This window comes from Antechinus flavipes, chromosome 2 (assembly GCF_016432865.1).
Source record: "Antechinus flavipes isolate AdamAnt ecotype Samford, QLD, Australia chromosome 2, AdamAnt_v2, whole genome shotgun sequence".
Classification (NCBI taxonomy): Eukaryota; Metazoa; Chordata; class Mammalia; order Dasyuromorphia; family Dasyuridae; genus Antechinus; species Antechinus flavipes.
In genome coordinates, this window is record NC_067399.1 from 259382755 (window position 1) to 259404154 (window position 21400).

The 21400-nt window shown below is 38.1% G+C and overlaps 1 protein-coding gene and 1 long non-coding RNA gene across 2 annotated transcripts in view; one reads left to right on the plus strand and one right to left on the minus strand.

Annotated features, from left to right (window-relative positions):
• Positions 1-21400, minus strand: part of EXD3 (exonuclease 3'-5' domain containing 3) — a 427068-nt gene that overhangs the window by 178246 nt on the left and 227422 nt on the right. The window contains exons 12-18 of the mRNA XM_051976911.1: positions 21167-21333; positions 18590-18734; positions 16038-16248; positions 15114-15223; positions 10297-10507; positions 8856-9022; positions 6129-6302 (exon numbers count right to left, since the gene is read on the minus strand). Of these exons, the coding sequence (XP_051832871.1) occupies positions 6129-6302; positions 8856-9022; positions 10297-10507; positions 15114-15223; positions 16038-16248; positions 18590-18734; positions 21167-21333 (1185 nt within the window). The remainder of the gene's footprint in view (positions 1-6128; positions 6303-8855; positions 9023-10296; positions 10508-15113; positions 15224-16037; positions 16249-18589; positions 18735-21166; positions 21334-21400) is intronic.
• LOC127549098 (uncharacterized) lies at positions 16515-21215 on the plus strand. The gene is made up of 3 exons (XR_007950519.1): positions 16515-16698; positions 18541-18629; positions 21137-21215. It is a non-coding gene; the product is annotated as an uncharacterized LOC127549098 (long non-coding RNA).

Consider the following 21400-nt stretch of genomic DNA (forward strand, 5'->3'; position numbering starts at 1 on the left):
CTCTCAAAGACATTAGGAGGTAGGGCTAAGCTTTGCCTTACAGGTTTCCAGATCTTAAGCTTTTTGAATATACTGATGCTTTGGGGGCATACTGGCCGTAACCCGTGGTTTGCCCTACTTACGTTAGTTCTTTAACTATCTGAGATTTCCCCAATGGGAAGTCTCCCTCATCAACACAGTCACAGATTTTCTGATTTGGTAATGGATCTTCAAAAGTTTATGTGGCTGAAAAATGCATCATTCAGAGGCAAACCTGGTGAGGAGTATCTTCAAAGTTACTTAGGTTTAGTATGTCTTGGTGTTTGTGCCTGGCACAATAAAAGCTTTTGAGAAGCCAGGGTCACCTCCAAGCCAAGGTGAGGTTTGAAAAAATTTAATGGCAGTATTCCTATGCATGGGTGTATGATATAATCTGAGGTATAAGGGATTGAGAGACAAATAGTTTTCTTCATTGTACTTGGAAATGACAGAGGACTCCTTGGTTCCCTATAGGTACATGCTATCTAAGAGAGGAATATTTTGGATATGTATAGGAGAGGCCACTGATCATAGTGGGGGAAAGGTGGTGGGAGGAGTAAGTGTCAAAAAATGATACTCTAAGTGGGGGATCTAGGACAGAACACTAAGAGTGGAGATGCCAGATACCCATAAGTACTAAGAGATTGATCCCTTTAATTGTCACTTTAAAAAAATCTTTTATATCTTTGTGGGGTTCAGTATTTCTATGAGAATAAGGATGTTCTGCACTTCTTCACATGGGAGTATGCTGGTGGGAAATAGGGATATTTGCCAAGGTGTCCTGGAACACCCCAAACAAGTTTCTGGGCGGAGAGGCAACTGCCCTTATTGTATTAGATGTTGTCTGAGAAGGAAAAACAACATGGTCTCTGAGCTAGTGGAACCAGTAGGCTAAGGGTTAAAGTTGCATTATGTGTAAGTAATGGACTAAGGCCGGGGGTATCACAGAAACTGTACAGTTAGCCTAGCTGAGACTGGGTAGAATCTTCCCCTCTCCTAATTAGTCAGGGAATCTGGAAAGAGGTGGGATTTCAGGAATTCTTGGAATTCAATGAAAGAAAAAGTTTGGCAAGCTAGCATAGAAGGCAACTTAGAAAAAGGTTTAGAAGCAGAAAGTGATTATCAACTACAGGGTATTTTCAATAAATCTGTCCAAAACAAACAGGAGCACGGGAGCAGGAAGATGGGGTTTTCAAGGGAACAAAGCGACTATCAGGATCTACGTATCAAAAACTATTTCAAACTCTATTTACACATAGGTCCACTTAGACATTCCCAATCATCAGCTCAATCTCATCTAATGAATATTTGCTGGGATTGGTTTCTGACTCCCTAAGAAAAACACTGAGTATATATAACAAGAAAGCTATCTCCATTATCAAGATTCTTTCTTGTTCTTTGTGTCTCCCAGCTGCCCTTCTTGCTCCTACAAATCCTGAAAACCTGGTTTCTGTCCATTTACTGGCATTTATGCCTTGACCAATGTCACTGTCTTTGTTCTCATGGCTCTTATCTTTCTGCTTGACTTCTAACTCTCTGTCTTTATTTCAGCTTCCCCAAATGATTCTGAGCTATGGTTTTGCTCTGACATCATTCTAGACTGCTCCTCCATTTCTACTCTATGGTTCTGTTTTAACTGCTGGCTTCCAGGCTTTACTCCAAGCCTTGGAGTCGTCTGACTATTTTTCACTCCTATCTTGCCCCAACTCTCTATTTAGGGCAGGGGTCCTCAAACTACAGCCCGTGGGCCAGATGCGGCAGCTGTGGACGATTATTCCCCTCACCTAGGGCTATGAAGTTTCTTTATTTAAAGGCCCACAAAACAAAGTTTTTGTTTTTACTATAGTCCGGCCCTCCAACAGTCTGAGGGACAGTGAACTGGCCCCCTATTTAAAAAGTTTAAGGACCCCTGGTATTCCAACCAATAACCATGTTCTCAGAACTAAGGGGAATCACAAATTTGGGCACCGCTGTTTCTACACAATCACCCTAGCTTTGGCAAGTGTGGGGAAGAGTAAGGAAAGATTGCTACAGAGAAAGGGAGTGGCAGGGTTAGGAAGGAAGGTACATAATATTCTCTTACATGTCCAAATTTAGAGATCCTCCCATATTCCCTTCCAGACTTCATTTTTTATACCATCAAGTTGGAAGGCTAGGACCTAGCCATTTTACATGCACCTCTCTGATAATAACTCATGTTTTTTGACAGGACTAAGACTATATATAGTATTCGTTTAAAAGGCTATATAGCAGGTGAAAAGTTTGTTCTTTGTTATATTCAATAGTGATAAGCATGACCCCAATTAACCATACATGCTGAAGGCCAATTCCCAAAGAAGGCTTCAGTTGATATTTTACCTGGTACCTTACTTGCCAGAGTTTAATTATTGGGGAATTGTTATTTTGGAGACAAAATATACCACTACTAATCCCTAAAAGTCTCTCACATCTTAGAGAATGAAATATAAAGGACCCTGAGGCTTCAGGAAGAGGGATTCTGTAAAAGGTAAAAGAAATGGCTGTCTTTTCCACTGACCTGACTTTTCCTCTTCCTCAGAATCAGTGGAGCCAATATTCCAAAGTCTCTCCTCTCTCCCCAAAGACATATTTTCAGCAAGGTGTGCATTTCACAATTAATCATCTAATCAATCAAGTTTTATTTAGTGATTAGTGTGTTCAAGTGCTCTATGCTAGGCCTTCTCCTTAGGAGATGTTCCCACTCTTTAGAGAGTAGAACTAATCCTGAGTTGCTCCCAGGGGACAACAGGGAACAAACTGGCTGCTATTTGAGGTACATGGTCCTACCTCTTCTGGGCTTCTCTTTTTGGGAAGCATTGGTCTGGGATGTTAGAAAACATGATCTCAGATAAAAAATAAACCAGTAAAATTTAACTTAACTTTTTATTAATTCAAATTTTTGTCATCTGTTCAAAGGGGTGTGAGTTGAAGCTCAATTTTTTTTACTCCTACTACTACTAAAACTTTATCACAAACTCTACAAATTGTTCCACTGCAGTGGGATTTTGTTATAATGAACAAAATGAAAAATCATATTTCCAGAACACAAGACTCAGCAGAAACTCAACTACTTACTGTTATATTAGCAAGTGGTCAAAAAGCATCTTAAGTCCCATAGGGGAAAGATGGAGGTAACTAAATACATATAAACACACACACACACACACACACACACACCCTAAAGATCATATTGTATATTGTGTTGTATTATTTTGTGGAAGGGAAGAAATCAGAGGAGTACAGGGTCTGAGACACCAGTGACTCTTACTGAAGAAATTGAAGGTTATACCAGATATAGCAGAGCATGGAAGTGTGCCTTGTTAGATGACTAATAATGAGAAATCAACACTGCTAGTGTTTTCAGTAGCTGGAACTTGGGCAAGATAATGGATATCAATTAGGTGATAATTACAATTAAGTCACTGTTCTCTTCTTCATTTTTCAGGCTCTTGTCTTCTTTCTTCTCCTAAACATTCAATTTCTCTACCGTGTTGGAGCCATTTGATGCCTCTATCAGGAAACACAAAAGTCTTTCCCAGTTTTAAAGTGCACGGATAAAGTAGACATGAATTCTCAGAAAGTTAAAACTCTTGGGCTACTGAAAAGTTAGTTGTCATTACTTTTCATGTTTATTTCTGAATTTCCAAAGAAAAAGAATTTACTGCATTCAGTAATCACTAAGCCATTCTGAAATTACATGTGTAAGAAAAAATGTTCATAAGCACTTGACTTCTATTTTTATTTGACATTCATAATCACCAAAAATGGCTAAACCGAATTATTTTGAAAACATAGGCAAGTGTGCTTCAAAGTCTGAGACCTTATATGGGTACCAAAAGCCTATCTCCACTGGTTTGAAAGCCCTGAAATTGTAGGTATTGGGAACATGGTGATACTGGCCACAATCACCCACTCCTCATATGACTACAGTCAGTTCTACCACACTACCTCCAACCATTCATCAAATGCCTAAGAATTGAGTATTTGCCATTTCACATGCAAAAGAAGCCAGTTTCCAACCCCCAGGCCCATGTCAGAGCTGAAGCAGCTGTGAGTTTGTGAGGGAGAGAAATTTATTGTAGATTTCCAAAACTAAGATGAGCAGGTAGAGGAGTACAGGCTCTCTCCTCATCTTCCTAGTAAGGCTGGTCTACCATGGCCTAGTGAAGCTGTGGGAGACTGGGGGCTCTTTTGGAAAAGGGATCCCAACTTCAGAGAAATGGCAAGTATCAGTCTTCTGGGGATATAATTTTCACTCTTCCTGCACCTACATTTCCACACACTTTTCCAAAAGAAACCCTTTCTCGGGTGGATAAAATCCACAAGGAGAAGGAGGCCTTTCCAGAGAGCAACAATATTTATGGTTGCTTTAGCAACTGAGAGCTGACAAAGACAATGGGAACCACATTTCAAATAATTCCAGGATTTCTGCGGGAATCAGTTCTCTCTTCTTCAAGAAATAGAGCAATGACATTGAAGCTACTGGAATCTTCACTTCCTAGTTAGTCCACATGGAGTTGATAACACGGTTGAAAAATACAGGGGGAAAAAACCCCAGCTTAGCTGCTTACATGCAATAATGGGTGGTCCCTTCTAAACATAGCCAATTATCTCTACATGGATTGTCCAAAGCAAAAAATTCTAAACTGCCTTCCCCTGTTTGTGATGCCCCAACCATTCTCCCCTCTTAGTTAGCTGTTGTTTTCTTAGGAAAGGCAAACAATTAAAAAGGAAAACCTAGTTCAAAAAAATGAAACCACATATTATATTATAAAACCAACTGGATTATCTCTAGGTTCAGGTTATCAGGCCAGGGTACTACTCTTGGGTATGTGGTTATTTACTACCAAAGGGACATTCCAGTTAAAGTCTCAGGTAGTGGCTAAATAACACTGGAACACCTTCTACAACTGTGTTGTAGCATCGTCTTTAGGAAGTTTTAGCTGAGTTTGAGCTCTGGCTCCAACACTTAGTAGCTTTGTGACCCCATGAACATATCTTCATGTCTCTCTGCCCCACTTGGTAAAACTTCCCAGGAGACATTCAATAGGTAATTCTAGAGTTTATCAATTGTCTCTCGACTAACTGGAATGTTACTGTAGTATTAGGAGCAACTAGTCAACCACATAAAATGTGAATGACACTATCTACCTCACTCATATTTGTGATATAATATAAATTGTAAAGTGTTGTGTTTTGTGGGTTTTTTTCCTTTTTAAATTAAAAATTGGACAGGGTTCCTACCCATTTGGGTGGTGTAAAACAGTCCTGAGTAGGGACAGTGAAAAGGAAGAGATCACAGAACTCAAGAGTATCATCTGAACCCCTTCATTTTACACACAAGAAAAGTAAACTTAGAAAAGGGTCTTTCTAAAGGTCGTATCTAAAGAAACCCAGAGGAGGGCCTCTACTGAGGGACTCCAAGAGTCAGAATTAGGACACAAATAGAAATCTACCACTCTTAACAGGACAATGCATAATATGACTGCTTTAACCCTGGCAAACACCCTGGCTCACATTTCATCACTTCCTAAGATACCAGTTTTTAATAAGCTCAAACAACAAATGTTTAGGGAGCAGCTGCTACTTGTAAGGCATAGTAATAAACATGAAAAGTTGGAATAAGGAAAACATATGAAGATATGTGTGACTTAAATGTGTAAACTCTCTAATGAGGCACCTTTGGGGGGGAAAAAGTGGTTCAGAAGCTCAATTATCAGGAGAACTTGCCACTGATCCTGATCCATCCTGGGCTGTGGCCTACTGAGTCACTTCTAGAACCTGGTGAGTAGCATCCCTCCAGGATCTAAGAGAGTTCTTAGAGGTTATTCTTGTCTCCTTCCTATAGCATAAATCCTTTTTAGAAATTGTTTTTGGGGGTTTAAAAAAAAAAAAAGAAAAATTGATTTTAGCTACAGTAAGGATGATGCAAAGGGCCAAATCTGAGCATAAGCAATTTCATCAAGGTGTGCCTCATGTTGTATCACAATTTGAAGCAGAGAAGAAAAGGGAATTCTATAATAGGAGATAACCCATAGATTTCAGAACAGCCAGTCTGAGGTCTAGCCAAAACTAATTATAAGAAAACTGACCTCAGCTGCTTGCCGGTGGTCATCAGTATTCTCAAGTACACGTACATCCACTCCCAGGCAACGAAGATAGCGAGCCAGGCCCTGAAGCATGGTGTCACACACCACATTGAAGTCTTTGGCAGAAATCTCAGGAAAAGCACTGGCAGAAAGTGTCTCTCCAGCTGATGCCAGTACCTACAATTTAATTAATTATATTTGTTTAACATAACATGTTTGACAAAATCCAAATTGATGGATATTCCTTAGTTTTCAGTTCCTTTTCAATACAAAGAAGATGCTATAAATATTTTTGTTCATATAGGTCCCTTTCCTCTTGATTTAATCTCTCTGGGGTATTGCCTAGTATTAAAATACTAGTATTAGTAGTACCCATGTACTACTAATAAGGGTTTGCAAAGTTTAGACACACTGGGAGCAAAATTTTTAGTTGCTTTTCAGAATGGCAGGATCATTTTACCTATCATCTGTATGCATTTTCTCTTAGCCCCTCCAAATGTCATTTTCCTTTTTTGTCACCTTTATCAGTCAACAAGTGTGAAGTAGAACTTCAGAGCTGCTTTAATTTGCAGTTCTTTCACTATTAATTTGGAACATATTTTCATATTGATAGCTTTGATTTACTCCCTTGAAAATTGCATATCTTTTGATCATTTTTCTATTAGGAAATCATTCTTATTAATGTAAAATTTAACCAATTCTTCATATATCTTGGAAATGAGACCTTTATTAGAGAAACCTTTCATAAAGATTTTTCTCCAGGTAACCTATTTCTCTCCTGATTTTAACTATGTTGGTTTTGTTTATGCAAATACTTTTCAACTTTATGTAATTAAAACCAAACCATTTATTTTCTGTGATCCTCTCTATCCACTTTTTGGTTATGAAATTTTCTCTTATCCATAGCTATAAAAATATTTTTACCTTGCTCTTCTAATCTGTTTGTGGTATTATTATTATTGCACCTAAAATACTGGTAGATAACGTGAGAACTGGTTGATCCTTATTTCTGAAAGATTGCTTTCTAGTTTTCCTAATAGTTTTTGAATTCAATTCAATTCAGCAAATATTTACGTGCCACACATTGTTCTAGTCACTGTAAGCACTAAGAAGAAAACTGAGAGGATTTCTACCTTTGAGAAGTTTACAAGTTACTGGGGGCGGAGAGGGGAAGCAGCTAGGGGGAGCAGTGGATAGAGCACAAGCCTTGAAGTCAGGAGGACCTGAGTTCAAATCTGACATCAGATACTTAACATTTCCTAGGTGTGTGACACTGGGCAAGTCACTTAATCCCAATTGCCTTAGCAAACAAACAAACAAACCAAAAAACCCAAGTCTACAAGGGAAGAAATATAAATGTGCATAAATAAGTGTAACAGAAAGTACAATGAATGTGAAAGGGTTAAATTTTAAAGACAGGAAAATCCAGACAATGTACTTTAAATATCTCATCACTGTCTTGTTTCTCCCAGACTGCCCTTCACAAATTGTTCCTGCTACTGTTCTTTATGTAAAGGGTAAAAATTCTGATACTAGAAAATTATCCATGTGAGCAGGGATCTCAAGGATTATTTAGAAAGTGGAGAGGAACACTGAAGTGAATGTGGACTGAGCCTGATGTGAACATGAGAACATCAGAAATGACAAGTCAGATGAATACTCCATCTAGATTCAACTCTGTCCCCAACAGCACTACCATGACAGACAATGAAAAGGGGGTATAGCTATGCTCCCTAACATCAAGCTTCAGAATTAAGACTATACTCTCTCTTAGTAACCTATGAATTTGTTAATCAAGAATTTATCAAAATGTTTTTCAGAAGAAATTTATATAATGGATCCTCTAGGTTTATTCCCTTCAGTGTAAAGCTGCATTTCCTTTTTTCTATTTTAAAATTACTTTTCTCAAGACCCAAAAGGGGTGATAGTTCTCATTTATTGGGTTTTTGAAATAAGTCTCTGTTTTCCTTCTCTAGATTTGGAATCAGAAGATGGAGAAGGGAATAAGTGCTTATATAGTACTTACTATGTGCATGGTAGTATGCTAAATGCTTTTACAACTTTGATATGATCTTCACAACAACTGTGGAAAGTGCTATTGTTATCACCATCTTTCAAATAGGAAACTGAGGCAAAGGGGTATATGTATATGCATACATACATATATACATACATACACATATACATATACATGCACACATATACACAGACATACACACACATACACATATATATAAAAATCCACAGACACACATAAAAATAAATCCACTATGGTATAGCGGATAGAATATTGGACTGGTCAGACTAAGACATTTCTCTGTTATTTGACTCTAGATAAGTCACAAACTTTGAACCTCAATTTCCTTATCTATAAAATGGGAATTTTAACACTTAAAAGATTGTTGTGATACCCGAATGAAATAATGTACATAAAACACTGTCCATACTTAATTTAAGCATTATATAAATGCCACTTGTTTTTAATGTCTTCAGTTTTCACTTTTCCAGGATGAAGAAAATGAGTTTTAACAAATGTCCACAAAGTGCAAAATAATCCCTTCCAGGTAAATGTTGGAAGAGCTAACTTCTGCTAGACTGAGCATGAAGCAATTTGTTCACTGAGGATGGCAGGTAGCCCAGGAGACAAAAACCAGGTCCTGCATCAACACATCATCATATGTGAGTGATATAGACTCAGATCCACCACATTCTAGGAAGTTTTTGACCAACCTGTTTAGGAGGTGATTGTGTCCCTTGCTTGCTGAGCGACTTCTTTGCCCTTGGCTTTGTACTCTGTTTGCTGCCAAGATTCTCCTTCAGATTTGCAGTCAAGCCAAAGTGGGCTGGATCTTTACAAAGCATCTCATAGACTTCCAATAAGCAGTATGCATCTGAAGCTGTGAAGAGGGAAGAAACAAGAGTGGGTAATGAACTTCTGAGGCATTGGTCTTGGGTCGACACATAAAAAATTCCTGGTGAACATAACAGTCTTATTCACTTCAGCTATGCTGCTTTAGATCGGCTTAAGAATGCTTCACAGGGATCATGTACTCCGAGAGTTTGAGGTTAATAAGGGGAAACAATAAAAGAGCCATCCTATATGGGGGAAAAGTCCACTAACAAACAGTGCTATAGCATTTTAAGCATTATGAAGTTTCACTGGATTATGTTCTTCAGTTTATTGAGAACTGGCTAACAGTCTGGTGCTAATTAATTTTCCTTAATGAGTTTTGTACACCTATCACACCGTACCTGATAAAGAAAAAGGAACACTGGTCTGGGAGACTCGAGTTCTACCCTACACTCCCTGATTCTAGGTCAGACAGATCACTTCATCTCTCCATGCGTCAGTTCCCTCATTTTTAAGATGAGGATAATGATCTCCACTTTGCCTACCTCATAGGGCTGTTGTAACAATCTAATGAGATAATAGAAAGAATAGTGTTTTGAAAGCATAAAGCATTATACAAATGGGAGGTATTATTGTTGTTTTTCTTATTATTCACCTAAAAGAAATCAATTATCCAAATGACTGAGTATTTCACTGCAGGGATTGAGTTGTCTTTATGAATGAAGTCACTGACTGGACTAGATGAGCACATTTCCTCCCTTCCTCCTCTATCAGTAAGGAGAAAATAAAGACATTTCTCTCCCTTGTTCCCAGTAGTGTTCCTCTCATTAAAGTGTGGGTTCACACCACGCCAGTTCACAAGCCAATCCTACTCCAGTTTTTCATGACTTGAACTTTCATTATTAAGCTGCTCTGAAGTGGACAATGAGTAAATGAAACCTGTCTCATGAGCTAGAACACAAATTCTGAATCTGGTTCACCTATTATCCTGGATGGGAAGATAGAGGCAGAGGAAGCCTTTGTAAATATGACAGAACTATCTTATGTTCTTGGATTTCTGTTCAAAAGACTTTTACAAATACTGTCAGCAAGGTCACTCATAGTACCCATCAACAGATCTTCAAGAAGTGCACTTCTTGAATGAGTGAGGAGTAGTGAAGCAGAGCATTAAGACAACATACATTCGTAGTCTAATCCACATGAGGATGGATCAACAATTCTATGGCTTTATGGGCCCCACTGACCAGACCCTTTGCTATCTGACACGTGATCTTGACAAAGTTCAGAAGCTTGTGCCCTTGATTCTGCTGCCCATCAGACCTGCATAAAGGATCTGCTCCTCCCGGAGGGGCCGTTTCTCCCAGTTTGAAAGCTGCTCTGTTTTGTTCAGTGGTTTGCCCAGGAGATTCTGCACTAGGAGGCTGAGTCCTTTTTCTGCCTGCCTGGGACTTTTAGTTATAAAGCTTGGCTCTTGACACAGGCTCTCCACAGGTATGTGATGCTTCTTCCACAACCCAGAATTTTTCTGCAACTATATAAACAAGGATAAAACATGATGTCACATACAACAATAAGAAAATATTTTGCTATTTTTCAGTCAGTGAATAACATTATCATTTTGAACCATGAATTAAAGAAATGAATGTGACATGACCAGATTAATTAAAAGTAAAGTTTTGAGACATGAGAAGTTTTCATGACTTCCTCTGCATCCCACAATCTTCAGAAACCCTTTCTTGCCAGAAGCCCAGGGCTCTCTGCCAGCTACCTATTGCTCACAATGAAATTGAGGTTTGAAGGCTTCTTTCTTCCCAGATGGGATATGTTCTTTTTATTTTTTATTTTTTTTATTTAAATTTTATTTTATTTAATAATAACTTTGTATTGACAGAATCCATGCCAGGATAATTTTTTTTACAACATTATCCCTTGCACTCGCTTATGTTTCGTTTTTTCCCTCCCTCCCTCCACCCCCCCCCCTAAGATGGCAAGCAGTCCTATATATGTTAAATATGTTGCAGTATATCCTAGATACAATACATATTTGCAGAACCGAACAGTTCTCCTGCTGCACTGGGAGAATTGGATTCAGAAGGTAAAAATAACTCGGGAAGAAAATCAAAAATGCAAATAGTTCACATTCATTTCTCAGTGTTCCTTCTCTGGGTGTAGCTGTCTCTGTCCATCATTTATCCATTGAAACTCAGTTAAGTCTCTTTGTCATAGAAATCTACTTCCATCAGAATACATCCTCATACAATATCGTTGTCGAAGTGTATAATGATCTCCTGGTTCTGCTCATCTCACTTAGCATCAGTCCATGTAGGTCTCTCCAAGCCTCTCTGTATTCATCCTGCTGGTCATTCCTTACAGAGCAATAATATTCCATAACATTCATATACCACAATGGGATATGTTCTTTTTAAAAAGGAGTCTGGGGAGGGTGACGTTCAATCCAAAGTAATAAGTCTCGATTGGTGGAATTTCAGGATTCACTGAGTAAAAATCCTGGGGTAATGAAATCTTTCCAATATAGCCTTTAAAATGTTATCCTTAAGGGTTAGGCGCTCAAACAATGAAGAATAAACTCTATTTTTATTTTTATTGCTGCTTAGATCTTAAGCTTAAAAAAATAAAAGGAAAGCCTGAAAGACAATAAATGTTTAACAAAAAAAAAAAAAATGTGTACTAAGTTCAGAAAAACTATGAAGCTATGATATTTTGAAAATACATCTTATAGGAAGACAAAATGCCTCTGTCAAAAACATATATTGATTAGAGGAAGGTGGGGGATGGTACTTGTAAAAGTACAACTCTTACATTAAACATTAAGAACTGACCAAGACACTTTTTGAAGTTCCCTTTAATTTCTAATGGAAAGTGATTTCTATTCTTTGGCTAGATACGAGATTTAGTGTTTGCAGTATACACTTCCCCTTTCTCCCATGGATGCAGTTCCCTTTTAAAAAAGAAGTTCCTTTCTCTGCAATGTAGGAAGAGATTAGATGATAACCTCAAAGGTTCCTTCTACCTTTGAAAGTTTGTTTTATGGACCTTTATACTTCTAGCAGAATATCTGAAATTCCCAAGTTAACTCTTTCATTAGATTTCTCAATGACATATATTAAAAGACAATTCTATCCACTCTGTAGACGCAGTTTTGTACAAAAATGCTCCATGCATGAAATGCTAATATTTTGTGTTTTAAGTAAGTTAGCCCTGCAGTTCCTATTCCAGTATGTAAATTTCCCAACAAATTCTAGTTCTTTTTTAGGGGACTATGTTTCCATTGGATTGTCTTAAATGTGTCCTCATTCATTAATTTTTTTTTTAGGGGAAAGTAAAGGTAACTTTCCAAAAAACTTATAAAAATTGCCGGCATTTTCCCATAAATTTTGTATTAATTTAGTAAAGAAATTATGAACAAGTAAATACATGAAAATGTTGTTTACCTGGAACCTATTTCAACTGAACAAATGCTTGTTAAAGGCTTATTGGGAGCAGGTTATTATGCCAGGTAAAGATAGAGATATACAGTTTAAATAAAACATGGATTTAAATGACAACTAACTAGAACCTTCAATTAATTAGAACTTTGCCACCATATATTGAACTTTCAGAGAAAATCCATGTCTTGACAAGGCAAATTCACATATAAAGGATTAGTAGGAAGAACTTCTAGACTCTCTCCTAGTTCAGTACAAATTTCAACACAATCCCCCCCATCTTTTGAATATATAGTATAACATGTTAGAGGGCACTGTAGATACAGTATTAAGTCCTGAGTTAAAAATGTGTTCAAATGTGACCTCAGATATTTATTAGCAGACATTTACTTTTTGCCTCAATTTCCTCAACTGTAAAATGAGGATTATAACAGGACCTATACCCCAGGGTTGTCGGGAAGATCAAGTGCTATAAGCTGTCAAGTACTTAGTACAGTGCCTGCCACGGAGTAAGTCTTACATAAAATGTTAGCTATCATCATTACTATAAAATCACAAATCATAAAGAACAAATTTAATTTATAATACATTCTACTTAAAAAAGAATGTACACCATTATTTCAAAGTCCGATTCTTCTTGTGTAGCAAAATAACTGTGTATACACACACACGCACACACACACATATACATACATATATTGTATTTAACATATACTTTAACATATTTACATGTATTGGTCTACCTGCCATCTGGGGGAGAGAGTGGGGGAGAGAAGGAGGGGAAAAATTGGAATAAAAGGTTTTGTAATTGTCAATACTGAACAATTACCCATGCATATATTTTATAAATAAAAATCTATTTTAAAAATGTACACACTAAAGAAATGTTTTCCTAATTAACTCTGAGGTGAGCAGAAAATTCAATTAATGATAATTTTCCATTTTGATTAATTAAAGTTTTAATGTCTAATATAAAAATCTGTTACTATTTTTATGTTTGTGTATTCACTGTGAATTTAAATGTCACTATGATCCTATCTATGTAAGTCAATACATAATCACGTGAAATTTGTGTGTCTCTTGACATGGCTTATATTTTAAAATATTCCTTATTATTTGCATAGCAATAATTCTATTTGGAATTATGGGACTTGAGCTATATTACACATGAGACTTGGGGGGCAGGTCATTTAGCCCTGTGGGCTTCATTTTTCCAACCCAAGTTCTGTAATGCTAGATTTTGTGGTCCCTTTCATCTAGGACAGCTGCTAAAATACTAGATTTAGAATCAGAAGACCTAGATTAGAATTGTGCCTTGGACATTTACTAGGTGTGAGACCTTTGACAACAAATCACTGAACTTCTCCTAAAATCAGGGCCTTCATCTATAAAAAGGCAGGTCAGACTTGTATTACCAACCTGACAGTGTTGTGAGAAGAGCTTCTGGTAATCCTTAAAGGGTTATAGAAATGTGAACTGTTGTCATCTCCTTACTCTAGTTTTCTTGGATTCTTCTTCATTTATAGCACTGTGCTACTTCCCCAAAGTCAACTGGATCACTATGATTTAAAACCTTAGTCCAAATGAACCCATTCTGTGAATTGGCCCACAACTTTAAATCATGTGTGTCCATGGGAAGTACATCAATCAATGTCTAACATGGGAAGAGGCCCATGAGGATAGAATAATGATATTAATAGTCACTCACACTTATTTAGCATTTGTTCCAGTCCCCTAAACTTGTAGTCATGACATTTAGTCTTGAATTCCACTTCTGACACTGAATAGCTGTGTAACCATGAATAAGCCCCTTAGCCTCTCTAAGACTCAAAATGTCCTCATCTTTCAAATAGGATATTCAATTCAATTCAGTAGTACTTATTAAGCACTTTTTCTATGCCAGACACTAAATTAGCCACTCAGGACACAAAGATGAAAATTAAAATAGTCCCTGCCCTCAAGGAGCTTTTGTAAAAATTAGGCCAATCAAATATAAAGTAATTTCATTGGGACAGGTCCCTTGGAGGAGGTGGACTTTGGTTTGAAGCTGAAGAAGATCTAGAGGTCCCCAGGGGCAGAGGTAAAATGAGGAATTCTGCATCACAGCTTTGGGAAACAGGCCATACAAAGGCCTGGAGATAGGACATGGAAAGTTTTATAGGGAAAACAGCCAATGGACCAGTTTGGTTGGAGTATGGAAAGCACAAAGTGGGATAATGTGTGATATAATAGGAATGAGAGTTTGGAGGCAGATGGAAAAAGGCTTCAAATGCTACACACAGAAGTTTGCATTTTATTCTCGAATCAATAGGAAGTGACCAAAGCTTCTTGAGCAGCACATTGCTAATGCCTATGCTAGTTTCTTCTCTGGGTTGTTATGAAATGATATTAAACAGTTTTGTAAACTTAAGAAGCTAATGAACGCCATCTTTAAGGCTGTAAAACACTTTTCCCATAATAATTATGTAAATGAGGCATACACTATTAATATAATTTTCTTATTTTCAAGAAGAGAAATTTGATGCTCAGGGAGATAAAATGACTTATTCATTGTCATGTAACTAGGAAGTGTTTGGGGTAGGATTTGAACTGAGGTCTTCTGATTCCAAGTCCATAACATGACAAAACATGAGAGATCATCTATCTGTTTGATTCCCTGTTCACTAGTGAAGAAGAAACCCCCATCCTCACCTGTTTGTCGACCTGCAGCAGGTCCAGGATTCCTTGTGCCTGCTTTTCCATCTCTCTGAGAGCTGGATATGTAGTTGATAAGCTGCACAAATCTCCAGACATTCCATAACCTGGAAAAAAGTTTCTAACATTATAAACAGGAAACACTGGCATGTGTTTCATGAGGTCTATTGTCTTCTTTCCCACTAAACTTCATGTTCAGGTAGGGATGGAAAATCATACCTGTGCTCATATGTGAGAACATTTGACTCTTCTTTCCAACTATCAGCTCTTTAATCCCAAAGGAGGGAGAGGGAAGCATGGTAAATAGTATTTTTATATAGAGACAAGTTAGGATGATATAGGACTGGTCCAAGACCTAGTTTATGCCATATTATGATCAAAGTAACTGAAGCTACCCTATGTCACAGAAAAGAAGCTAAAAAGTGGCCTGAGGTCAAGGCCCAGATCTGATCTGGTACCTCTTGGCTGGCCAAGTGGGACAGAAAATCTCATTACAATGCTGTCCTCTTGAAATCAGAAATAGAGGAGAAACTACTTTTCCCTGGCATCTCCTCACCAATCCCTCTCGTTATAAGGGAGACTGTGGAATCCCTGCTTTAGGGAATTTTCTAATAGTTTCATTTGTGAATCAGCCAAATGAGCCACTTCCACAGTTCACATTCTTGAAAAAACAAAAACAAAAAAAAGCAAAAACAGATTTCCTTCAGTAAATAAATGGTCAGTCTAGAGTACATGCTAACATATATACTTACCTATTTATTCTTCTTTTATTATCAAGAAAAAGAAATCTTACAGGATATAACCAAGTAAAAAAGTAGAAGCCTAGGAATTAGGAGTGGGTGAAGATGAGAAAAGTAGAGTCTTGTACAGTAAGTTAGAGATGGAGTTTTCACTGAGTGCAAACGCTAAGGCTATTATTACCTAGTTTTATAATGGATGGATCCGAAAAGAGCTTCCAAATGAAATGACAAAGCTCTTTCTCCTTCTCTTCCTGGTCCAGTTTTGAGAACTGCAACAGGTCTAGCAGGTACACATGTTCCTTAGTGGCAATTTGCAGCACCGACACTCTTGGCCTTCCCACCAATCCAAAGGAAGGTCTCCACTCCATGTCAATGCCGACTACCTGGCCAGGCTGTACATCCAAAGACAAGACAGAGTTTGAACAGAACAATCAGAAACAAAGGGAAATTCCTGCCCAGGGTCCCATGGGGACAGTTAGGAACTTATCAACGGACTTCCCACAAATGATATCCATAGCTCTTTTCCTCCACAGAGCTCTAAGCACTGTGTGTGACAGAATAATTCAAACTCTGGAAGGTTCTATCATGCTAGAAAGGTTTGGAATTTGGCCCCAGTAGCAGACCATGTTTCCAGGGCAGGCCTAGTAAGGGACAGAGAGCCTCTTCAGCTGTGGGCTTGCCATTATGTAATTTATGAAACAGAGAAGTACAAAATGGTCTTGATTCCTGGGCTGTAACAGCAGCTGAGTGAGGGAGAAGGGAAGAGAAAGAATGAAGAGTCAGACTACTTGGAACATTGACAACAGGACACATGTAATAGTATGTAAAAAGTGATTTCATAGGTGAGGGCTCTCTCCACAGATGCAAGTTATAACTCTTCTACATCTTGGTAATGGTGGGAGGCTGTGAATGGCTGAGGTGAAAACATTTACCACCCAGTTATTAACTTGGTGAGCGGCTGTGAATTTCACGAGGCAGGTACTTGGACGACAGACAGGCAGTTTACTGCCAGAATTCTCCACGAAGCCCTTCCAGCTTCCTAGGGCCTGCCAGAGATTACACTTTGCTGGTACAGCCTTCAGAAGCTCAGAATCACTCCCACACGTGATGAGGTATCTTGAGTTAGGCCTAATGAATTCCATCATTTAAAAAAAACTCTAAAGTAGAAATCAAAATGGTCCAGCAGAGAACAGACAGAGGGCTTCAGTAAATGCAGTGGCGGTGGGGAAGGGCAGTTTTAGGAAGAATCAGCAAGAGCAACATGAGAATTCAAGAAGGTAAAGCCAAGGCCATTTCTCTGACCATGGGAGACTACTCTCCACTTCAGTGGGCCAGGGCCAGACCACATCTGTGATCAGGTTCATCGGTGAACCTGACAGTGTCAACAGAGATATCTTCTCCCAGATAGCTGTGCACAGCTGCAAGAGCAGTCACCAAGTACTGGTCTGGGGGAGATGGGGTCTGATGAGGTTTACCCTGAGATTATACAAGGATTCCCACAATACTGAGAGCTGTGAAATGAAATCTCCTCTTTGGATTTAGCAACATGTCCTTTGAAAATTGCATTATAGCTCTACCAATATTTACTTTTAAATTAAAGGGAATTAAAGTTAATTGTACTTTGAGAATAGTTTTGAGATAATTGGTGAGATACACCCTAGAGATAACTGGTGACACCCTAGGGAAACTAATCACTGAAAAATCTCTCTACAGGAATAGGAACTCTACTTGTTAAGAGAAAAAAAAAAACACCTATTCCCTGGCACAGAACTATTTAGAATTTAGTTAATGCATAACAGAGAAAAGGAAACCTGGTTAAAATGTAAATGAATTCTGAGGAGCAAATTTGTATTCAAAAATCTAAAAATTCATCTCTGTAGAAGTTTCTGTTTTTGCTATTTGGTCTCAGCTATTTTCTGTTTGCATCAAGGCAAAGATCAGCATCCCTGAGGTCAGAAGTTCTAGTTCTAAACCTGGGGTCTGTGAAATTCTTTTAATTTTTTTTTTAATATTCTGATAACTATATTTCAATATAATTGACTTCCTCTATTTCAATATAATTGGTTTCCTATCTATTTTGAATTATGCATTTAAAAACACTGTTCAAAGAAGAGTCAGTTAGTCCTTACTATACTATCAAATGGATGTACCCTCATCTGTACAATATCAGGTTAAGGTCTCCAGTCTGGAAGCAGAGTGTTTTGATAAAGAGTTTGGGAAAGCAAAATTCTTTTACCCTAAGGCATTTGCAATTAGAAATGTGCACAGTAAAGCTAGCAAAAAACCGAAAACAAACAAAACCAACACAAGCAAGTTGCCATTGCAGGTGAGAATTAATTTCTGTATTCAGAGATTTTCTTTATAATTTGAAAAAATGTCATATTAAAATATGCTTGAAGAATAATGCCACTCCTTTTCCAGGAATCCTGCACGGTAAGTGCCTCACAGACAAATACAGTAAGAGCTTCATTCATGATAAAGCTAACCTGGGTCTGTCTCACCCAGGAAATATTTCACCAAAGCCCCTGTCCAGTTTTGCCTACCTTAATAAAGAAAAGCCTTGCTAAAGCTCTACAAGGCTGAGTTTGAGAACATATGCATTCACCAGTTTCCAGCATTCAGACTGGAGAGAAATGATGATAAACATGCAAGTTTTAAGCATGTATTTCCATCTTGGTTCCCAGTTGCTAAAGTGTCATATTTGGCTGTGTCATGGCCTGAAGAATGGCTTACCTGAAGTACCACATCCCTGCATTTGTCCACTCCCTCCCAGGTATGCAGAAAATGAATATTTTCTCTGGGTATGGGCAATTGATAATAATGATCATTCTTTTTGTCCGTTTTAGAATCACAGGTCCTTTCCTTAGTCACTTCCACCCTGTAATATAAAGATAATAAAATAGTAAACTGAGGGGTACTTATCTTTGAAGTTGATGGTAATTGAAGATGGAAAATTACTTTTGGCTCAACATCATCACACTCTTTTTACAGCTTTCTCCTAACCTGTTTCTTTTATTTATTTATTTATTATTCTTTAAATAACTTTTTGTTGACAGAACCCATGCCAGGGTAATTTTTTTTACAGCATTATCCCTTGTACCCACTTCTGTTCCGATTTTTCCCCTCCCTCCTTCCACCCCCTCCCCCAGATGGCAAGCAGTCCTTTACATGTTGAATATAACCTGTTTCTTTTTACTAAATATCTGCAAATAAGATTTGAGGTTAAAAGACACAGTATGGTCCAATGGTTCTCTAGCCAGCAAACTGGTCAGCCATCTAATTCCACATTTAGTCACATGAAGTTTGACAAAGTCTTCAGGGCAGATAAGATCATGAAAAACAGAAGTAAGCCAGTGAGGAGTTATTGACCCAGAGGTCCCATGAGGATGAGATGACTATGAGTGAGTGAGAGCAAGAAGAGGGATATCAGAGATAGTGGAGCCTGGATGGAAAACAGACTGGCAAATCACAAAACAAGACCAGGGAAGCTGGAGTGGCAAGTAAAGCAACAGAGTAGGTAAATTACCCAGTTGGACTTTTTCCAGAGTCCAGGTAGAGCATTATAGGACGGCACATGGGTTGCCTAAATTAACATTAGTGTAAAATGCTTCATTTAAGATGTAAAATTTCACAGCTCTTGCTCGCTGTGGTCCACCCAGCTTCTGACTGCAAAAGGAAACTCAGACCCCTTAACTGAGAACTGTCATGGAAGAACACTAGGCTTGCAGTTGAATGACCTGAATTTAAAATATTGGCTCCTCTACTTCCAAGCTGTGAGATTTTGGACAAGTCACTTACAATCTCTGTAAAACAATAATACTTGGACTACATAATTTTAAGCTCTTGGGGCTGCTGTGCAAAACGTATTTGCTAAACTATAAACCACAATAGAAATGTGTTATCATTACTGTCAAAAGGCAGTGAGGTAATTCTTAGTCCCTAAACACTGAGGGAGACACATCAAGTAGGAGGCCCCTGACCCTAAGAAAGAGATCAGGGCCAGTAGTACTACAATGACCTTGAGGGCAATTATATTTCATTTTTAGATGTGGCCCTATAGCAAATGCTGCTTTTAACTAGTGAGGATCTTTCAAAACTGACATATTTCTTAATTTTTAAACAATGAGTACTGAGAGCCTAAAGAGCTCCCAAACCTCTACAAATGTATGAATCCAACCAACTTCTATTCATTAAAGGAGCCCAAGTTTCAATGGCCAAGTCTGATATAAGATCTTTAATAGAGGAGCTGCTGTACTTAGTGTATCCTTCAAAAGTATCTGGCCATCCCACCATCTCCCTACAAGTGCAGCTTTTTTACTTGCTAATAAAATTCTTTTCACCTGAATTTCCATTCAACTATCTTTGTTCCCAATCCAGATCCACAGCCACTTGAATATTTCCAAAATTTTCTCCCTAGCTTCTGGCTCCCCTCCTCTATATGCTATATCTCACAAAACTCCCATTGTCCAGACACCACTACTGCTAAACAGACATTTTAGTTTCTTTTTTTCTCTCTTGTTTTAATCATTCTCAAACAGGCTACTGAGCAGAACAAGGAAAATGGGAATCAAATGGAAAGGCAGAACATATTAAAGCTCCTTAGTTCTAAGAACAAGCTAATCTTTTTTTTAAAATAGCCTTTTATTTACAAGTTATATGTATGGGTAATTTTACAGCACTGAGAATTGCCAAACCTTTTGTTTCAATTTTTCCCCTCTTTCCCTCCACCCCCTCCCCTAGGTGGCAGGATGACCAGTAGATGTTAAATATATTAAAGTATAAATTAGATACACAATAAGTATACATGACCAAACCGCTATTTTGCTGTACAAAAAGAATCGACTCTGAAATATTGTACAATTAGCCTGTGAAGGAAATCCAAAATGCAGGCAGGCAAAAATATAGGGATTGGGAATTCAATGTAATGGTTCTTAGTCATCTCCCGGAAGAACAAGCTAATCTTAAGGGCCAGTTTAAGCTATTCCATTTAAAACATGCCTTTCCTTATTTTTTTAAAAATCAATTTGAGTGCACAGAGGTAGCAACAGTGGCACCTAGGGAGCTAAAACAGCCTAAACAACTTTCTGGTGCCCTGGGAGAATCCTCCATAAAGCAAAGTAAAATATCATTAGTAACCAGGGAAGCCAAAGTCTATTGTGGAAAAAGGCACCTTGGTAATCTAGAAATATTTAACTTGACAGCAGTATGAGTAAAACTGTGGGCTTCTGGGGACTTGAGACTTGATGCTTACTCTCATTACAGCCTTGTATTTTCCCCAAGACACAGAGACAAATAAGATAAACGCCTCACCTGTCCTGCTGCTGAAGTCCATGCATCTTCTCAGCCACTTTATCAGGCAAACATTCACCAGAAAGGTGGTAGTAGAGAGCCCACTGGGCAGCTGTGGCAGCATCACAGTAACTGAACAGCAGCTGGATCAGCTGTTCCTGTAGCCACAAGTTCTCCCCTACCATGTTCTGAAATAGAAAAAGATTAGAAGACCTTCTTGTATAAAATAAGCTGAAGTTTAACAAGTGTGGTAAT